This window comes from Carassius gibelio, chromosome B8 (assembly GCF_023724105.1).
Source record: "Carassius gibelio isolate Cgi1373 ecotype wild population from Czech Republic chromosome B8, carGib1.2-hapl.c, whole genome shotgun sequence".
NCBI lineage: Eukaryota > Metazoa > Chordata > Actinopteri > Cypriniformes > Cyprinidae > Carassius > Carassius gibelio.
The window spans coordinates 1,251,670-1,259,169 of NC_068403.1; the positions used below are offsets into that span (position 1 = coordinate 1,251,670).

The 7,500-nt window shown below is 36.4% G+C and overlaps 2 protein-coding genes and 1 long non-coding RNA gene across 6 annotated transcripts in view; all 3 read left to right on the forward strand.

Moving 5' to 3' along the window:
• The window catches only part of sprb (sepiapterin reductase b), a 2,813-nt gene extending 772 nt beyond the window's left edge, over window positions 1–2,041 (forward strand). Inside the window, exons 2-3 of the mRNA XM_052564275.1 lie at window positions 527–817; window positions 1,718–2,041. Coding sequence (XP_052420235.1) covers window positions 527–817; window positions 1,718–1,908 — 482 coding nt within the window. The 3' untranslated portion in view covers window positions 1,909–2,041. The remainder of the gene's footprint in view (window positions 1–526; window positions 818–1,717) is intronic.
• A 1,784-nt stretch (window positions 2,042–3,825) lies between these two features.
• LOC127963090 (uncharacterized) lies at window positions 3,826–5,773 on the forward strand. Of its 3 annotated transcripts, none has more exons than XR_008154733.1 (4): window positions 3,826–4,023; window positions 4,295–4,353; window positions 4,442–4,507; window positions 5,184–5,773. It is a non-coding gene; the product is annotated as an uncharacterized LOC127963090 (long non-coding RNA). The 3 variants fall into 3 exon arrangements; XR_008154731.1 differs by having other exon boundaries at window positions 3,826–4,353; window positions 5,184–5,320; window positions 5,436–5,771; XR_008154732.1 differs by having other exon boundaries at window positions 3,826–4,353; window positions 5,184–5,771.
• Window positions 5,774–6,916: 1,143 nt separating this feature from the next.
• lzts3b (leucine zipper, putative tumor suppressor family member 3b) overlaps window positions 6,917–7,500 on the forward strand; it is a 16,275-nt gene continuing 15,691 nt past the window's right edge. The window contains exon 1 of one of the 2 annotated variants that reach the window (XM_052562741.1): window positions 6,917–7,063. The gene's annotated coding sequence lies outside the window, so the exon portion shown is untranslated. Of the gene's footprint in view, window positions 7,064–7,169; window positions 7,270–7,500 lie in introns of those variants that run through there. The other variant, XM_052562742.1, reaches the window with a different exon arrangement.

Genomic DNA, 7,500 nt, shown 5'->3' on the forward strand with positions numbered 1-7,500 from the left:
ACCATTATTAAATCAATATTTTTTACATTAAATTTGTGTACTGTACTTTATTATTTATTCATTTAAATCTAACTGTAATTTATTTTATAATGTAATTCTTTAAATAATATTTTATAAAAATATTATAAAATTATAAAAATAATGTAAATATATTTATATTAAGTAAATTATACATTTGAAACCCATTTTTTTATATTATTAATGATTTATGTACACTTCAAAATATGATTTTCTTATTCATTATTTTTCATTCTTCATTCTTCTTTTCCATTAAAAATATTTAGATTTCAAGTTTTTTTTCTGAAAAATTAAGTCAGTTTATGCTTAAAACAAACAAACCAAAAAATATCTACTGTCAGAAAAATTTGTGTCTAATCAGGTCTTTAAATAATTTTGATTTAAGGATTTTTAGATATTTGCACTAGAAAACAAGACAGAAATCCTGAGTCATAACATAGCTTGAAATCACTGAAAGCTGATCTTGAATGTGAAGAACATGACGATAGTTTGTCCTCTTTGGTTTCAGCGTCTCTGGGTGACGTGTCTCGCTTCGCTGTGACGTTCACGGATCCGGCGGAGGTCAACCGGTATCTGTCTCTGAACGTCAGCGGGGCACTGAGTCTGACGGCCGGCGTCCTGCAAGCGTTTCCTCGCAGTCTGGGTCTGCGGCGGTCGGTGGTCAACATCAGCTCTCTGTGTGCCCTGAAGCCCTTCCCGTCGTGGGTCCTGTACTGCTCCGGGAAAGCCGCCCGCGACATGATGTTCCGCGTGTTAGCCGCAGAGGAGCCGGATGTAAGAGTGCTCAGTTACGCACCCGGTGAGTTCCGCTGATCACACGCGCTACATCAACTGATAAATAAATTCAAAAAATTTAAAGTCTTACTAAATAAATAAATAAATACAAATTTAATCACGAAAATGTTAAATTCAATAATTTCAAAATAATTGTAAAAATTCAAATTAAATAGGCTAATTAATTTAAACCAATTTGAAAATCACATTAAATATTAAATCGTAAATTTACAATGAATAAATACATTCTTACAAAAGAAAATATGACAAATGGAATCATAAAAAAGTTTAACATAAAAACTGTTAATATGAACACTTACTAAAAATTTACTCATAAAAATGTAAAAAAAAAAAAATAATTGTCAAACTATTACAATAAAAACAGCAAACATATACATGAAATTAAAAGATTAAAAAAAATTGAAAATAAAATTGCTATTTTATTTAAATAAAAGCAACCAAAACAAAACGCAAGTAAAAAAAAAAAAATCTAAAAACTATTAATATTAAAGGCTTACTAAAAATTTTATCAAAAAGATGTAAAAATCCAAATAACTTAATTTTAAAATAAAAACAATTATTGTAATACACAATAGTGTAAAATATCTAATTTAAAAATGTAATCAAAATTAAAATTTTAAATAAATGTTCAATTACATTTAAAACAATTAAAATGAACACTTAAATGAAATCAAATACTTAATTTATAAATTAAAGGTACATCTTGAAAAACATCCCAAGGGACTTTTTAAGATTATTTTAGCTCAGAGGTGTTTGGTTTGGGAATCTCTGGTTTGGAGGACAGTGAGACAATAGGAAAACACACAGCTGAGGACAGACAGATAACAAGCAGACGTGTGCTTCTACAGTGATCTCTACACTGAGTCAGTCAGCTTTCATGAGATCAGTGTGTTGTGTTCTGCAGGTCCTCTGGACACAGACATGCAGCTGCAGGCGCGCCGTTCCTCCGGAGATCTGCAGCTGCGGCGCTCCTTCTCCTCCATGTTCTCCGAGGGCCAGCTGCTCTCCTGCGAGGAGTCCGGAGCCAAACTCATCAAACTCCTGCTGGACGATGACTTCCAGTCCGGTGCGCATCTGGACTTCTATGAGCTCTGATGCTCACAGCTCTCATACTGTACATACTGTGCACAGAGGTGTTTAATCTTGTTGATTGATTTGTATTCTTTTTAGCTGTTGAAAATCTGTTTAGAAATGCTGTGTTTTTATAAAAGGAATAAATGAATGAATGTTCAGGTATTCACTGTGTATTACTGTGGCTGCTGTGGAGTTCTATAAAGCAGCTGAGGACATCTAGTGGGGTTCCTGCACAAATACACAGAATCTTGTAGATTACAATCTGCAACTAGACGGATGTACTGTTACTTCCTCTACAGTCAGAAATCTGGGTCTTATATTAGACAGCAACTTGTCTTTTGAAAATCATATTTCCAATGTTACAAAAACTGCATTCTTCCATCTTAGGAACATTGCCAAGCTACGAAACATGTTATCTGTTTCTGATGCAGAAAAGCTAGTTCATGCATTCATGACCTCTAGACTGGACTATTGTAATGCACTTCTAGGTGGTTGTCCTGCTTCTTCAATAAACAAGCTACAGGTCGTCCAAAATACAGCAGCTAGAGTCCTTATGAGGTCAAGAAAATATGATCATATTACCCCAATTTTACAGTCTCTGCACTGGCTACCTATTAAGTTCTGTATCAGTTACAAGTTATCATTACTTACCTATAAGGCCCTAAATGGTTTAGCTCCTGCGTACCTAACTAGCCTTCTACCACGTTACAAACCATCACGCACCCTAACTTTTGGTTTGACTTTTGGTCGTTCCTAGGATAGCAAAGTCCACTAAAGGAGGTAGAGCTTTCTCACATTTGGCTCCCAAACTCTGGAATAGCCTTCCTGATAATGTTTGGGGTTCAGACACACTCTCTCTGTTTAAATCTAGATTAAAAACACATCTCTTTCGCCAAGCATTCGAATAATGTATCTCTTAAATTGTGACTGCAGTTATATCAGATCAAAATGTGCATTCTTATTCTTTAGCTTGGATTTGTAAATTTCTGTCATATGCACCTAAACTAATCATCACAAATTATAACTAAATATTATAGAAACGTAATTTTCTGTAAAGTTGCTTTGCAATGATTTGTATCGTAAAAAGCGCGATACAAATAAACTTGAATTATGTAAAATAAAACTTTTATTTTGGAGGCGGTTAATCACGATTAATCGTTTGACAGCACTCCTACAGTACAGTTTAAAGTGGCTCCATAAATTAAAAAATGCAAAAATTAATGAATTTTTCAAGAATGACCCATCACTATTCTGCATTAGAATTAGTTTACCTGTTTCAAGTTTCCGGGTTTTTCCAAGTTAAAATGAAAATGACTCGAAAAAAGATTCATTAATTTTGCTCAACAAAACTCAAAAGCCAGAGTCCATCAAAAATGATCCGAACTTCCCATTACTAGAATAAATCTGACAGGAAGGTGTGGCTAGAAGGGGTACATTATTTTCAGACAGGGCAAATCTGGCCCATCTACCCGTTGATTTCCGACTCCTGTCCTATGCATTTCACTCTGCTTCGACTCTTTCTGTAAGTTACGTCATTCCGCCACTAGCGGCGACGACTGTCTCGCATTTCATGAGTCATTTGAATCATTTACACAAGCGAATCATTCCAAACTACCGATTTATTCAGAAACAAAACTACTGTGGGGAAAACCCAAATGTGCCACTTTCGCTTATTTATCTAAATATTCGCGGTGACGAATCGCCCTCATTCTCTGTTCAACTAATTATTAAAAGACTATAAAATATTGATTATTTTGAACCCCTTTTATGAAGACTTGGGGTAGGCTATCGAAACAACAATTATGAAATTCTTAAAACTTAAACAACATATGTTGAGGAAATACATATATTGTCACTGATGGTTACTGATGAATTTGAAGCTCCCTCTGAAGGATCACGCAGTACGCATGCGCGTAGTACAAACGCCTGACTGAATGAGTAACCCCAGAGTGCAGTCTGGACGATGGGGCGGGGCGACACTTCGAGGCGGAGCGACACGTGTCGCCCCGCCCATATTTGTTTTCCCCGCCTTTGACATGTTCCTCCGAGCCAGCAGGGGGCAGTTTGCGTTGAAACAAACAGAACGGTGGCAACTACAGCAGCAGAGTAATAACGCTATTCCGTTGATTGCTTGAGGTGAGTAAAAGTGGTTGTGTAAATATCTTATAATATGAAATGCGATGTTCGATCATTTATTTATCCATGGTACGTTCAATTTGAATAATTATTGTTAATAATTGTTATAAATTGCTCATTTTATTGTTCTTTGTGGATTGTAACAGTACACTCGTACATGGCTTTAGTTCATAGGTTCGATTTTACAGAGGTATGGCATCACATTTGTCAAGTTATTTGAACAGACATGCATGATTTTTGTGTGTATATTATTATTATTATTATTTTTCAGGATGACATGATCAGGAGGTGGTGGTGTTCTGTTCTCCTGGACAGCTTTACTCCGCAAATGTATGTAGCTGTTTGAATGTTGCTACATGAAACATTACTCTGTACTATATCTAGCAATATACCTACCTCTTGACATTTGTTCTTTTAGAGCTCAACCACTGAGGGGAGGAACTTCACCATTCACCATATCTTCAGGCAGAGTCCAGCAAAGCAGGTTATTACATTCATTAAGAACTAATAATTACATATGTGTGTACATGCAGAGGTATTTTAGTTATTACAGCTACATAGTTGTTCAGATGTGAAATTGGTATTATGTACAAGTACTATATTGGTCAATACTGTGGATTATTTAATGTATAACTATCAGTTAACATCAGCATCAAAGACATTTAAAAACATTTCAGCTTAATTCATTTTCAGACAGCAGCAAGTTTTTTAAATAACTTCTGTTTGCGATCTAATGTGGATTTTGTTCACCATATAAGATAGAAATATGTATATTCAATGTAAAAGATCTTCATGTGGATCATGCATACAAATATATACAAATATCTCACTGGATTATTACAATTAATGGCAAAATGAATGTGTGGAAATGTAAACTAATATATCCTACTGACACACAACAGCAAAAGATATAAATAATTGGCTTAAAATAGTTTTTTTTCAATGTGAAAATACTAACTCTAATACTTCTGCACAGTACTGTATATATTAACATTTTATTAGTGTTATTATAAAAGAATGAGTATGCAGTTGTGACAACAATCTATAGAGTTTTTAATGAGAGTTTTAAAGCAAGGTTGTCTGTATTCAGTGTTTATATAATGTTTAATAACTTTTATATACATATATAAATAAACCTATGTATGTTTTTGATTCAACAGCTTCCCCTGGAAATCCTCAGGGAAGTTATTTTGTCGGCGGGTGACTCTGCATATTTGACACTTTCTCTGGTTTGCAGATGGTTTAGGGATGTGCTCCGAAGTTTTTCGGAAAGCGGCACAGTTTGCCTGGCTAGACAGTAAGATTTCCCCGTTTAATGCTCATTCTCCAATTGAATTTTGTAGTAGAAGGCTGTTAAACTTTTTTTGTATTATTATTATTATCTTTCATGTATTTTGTCTTTACACTATAAGTTGTGGCCAACTGGAAGAATTGTCCTCCTGTCTCCTGACCGGAACGAGTTCAGACGGATGTACAGCATCAGGGAACACTTGCAGTGCAGAGCCCTTTTCAAGTTTAACCCACCAGGGTACAGGGAAGAGACCGGCGTGGTGATCTTCTGGGCTTTTGTTTACACAGGATTTTGTTCCAAGGACTGTTTTTTTTTTTTTTTTTTTGCGGCATGAAACACATTTGTGTGTTAAGTTCATTGAAGGGAAATAACTGGTTTTGATTATTAATTGATGTAATTTAAAGTTAAACTTTGCACTGTATAATGTTTTAATAAAAAAGCTATGGAAAACACGTGCATGACAACAGGTTTCAGTCATTTACATCAGTCTATCATTCTTTAAGGTTTCTCATATTTGATGATAACATGATTTGCTATGCATTGCTCATAATGGATTCTTAGTTTAGTTGTGACAGGATTGTGAGGATTAATGAGGTTTTCAGTAGTGCAGTTCAGAAAACAAATAACAGAAAGTAACAAGTGTTTTTGGGCAAGTTCTTTAGAACCTGTATAGTTCCTTCCTTGCAAAAAGTAACCATGGATTTATTGTAGTAAAAATATTTGTTGGCACATTAATTACTGTGAGCTGTAATTATAAAAACACCATAGTTTTACTATAGTTACTGTAGCAGAACCATAGTAAATTTTCGTAGGGGCCAAGGGAATGTTCAGAATATTATTAGTGACCTTCAGAGACTGGTGACAATTTGTTACACACACGACACACACACACACACACACACATATATATATATATATATATATATATATACACACACACACACATATATATGTATGTATATATTATTTGAATATATAAATCAAGGTACTCCATGACTATCTACATAACCATACTTCGCATAATATTGCCGTGTCATTTTCAAACCAGCAAGTAATGCCGAGGTAGCGTCTACACTACAGCCATTGAGGGAGTAGACCATTTATTTTTATTCTGTTCGTCGTAATCCAAAACTCTTTGTATTTATACGGGATGTTGTGGAAATGCAACAATAAATGCAAAAACACAACATGTATATTCACTTTTTAATTTATATTAAAAGATTATTCATCTTAGTGTCTACTTCCGCATTCCAATCCTGCTAATAGCGTCATAATTTTTTTTTTTTTTTTTTTTTTTTTTTTTTTTTTGCTAATAGCGTCATAATTCTCTATACCAATAAGCTGTAAAATCGTCACTCATCTGTACACCAATAAGCTCATCTTAATCATAAACCAATAACCGCTGAGGTGGGCGGGGCGACACGTGTCGCTCCGCCCCAACGTGTCGCCCCGCCCCATCGTCCACACTGCACTCTGGGATACTTGGACTGAATAGCGTGCCATATACTACGCGCATGCGTACTGTCGTCGGCGTATGGGGGGCGTTTCTGGCGAGCGGCAGAGGGGCGGGGCGAAGGTGGGTGTGTGGCTCAGCTGATGCTGACTATCATCATCATCCTCCTCATCATCACCACCCAAAACCTGCTCCTGTCAAGATACACGCCGCTCGGTTTCATGGACGCGGCGCGACCGGCTCAGTGAATGAACGCGGCTGACGCGACGCGCGTCGCTGTCCGCGGTGCTGAAACAGTGAGTACGATCGCAGTCATGTGGATGTCGATTATAGAAAGATGCATATAGAAAGAGAGAGAAACCCCACTATCACTGCGACTCACTCGACTGGAAGTAAACCAGTGAACGGATCTCCATTCTCTCTCGCAGATGAAGCAGCGAGGACGCACTGATAGTGGGAACAAGGGGAGAAAACAACCCATCTCCTGGTTTCCATCTTCATGGTGCGTCTTTGTTTGTGTGGAGAGCAGAAAATGGAGAGTGTGTCTATATTAAGATGCAGTGTTTTGATGCTCAAAGGGATCAGTGCTGTCAGAAGGGGCTGCAGATGTCCATTCAGATGTTGGATAACAACAGCGCGTGCGATCTTTTGTGCAGATGCACAGGCTCAGGGTTTGGATAGAGTTGTTCGTCTGAGGTTTCAGATGATTGTGCAACTTGTTGTGCATTCGTTT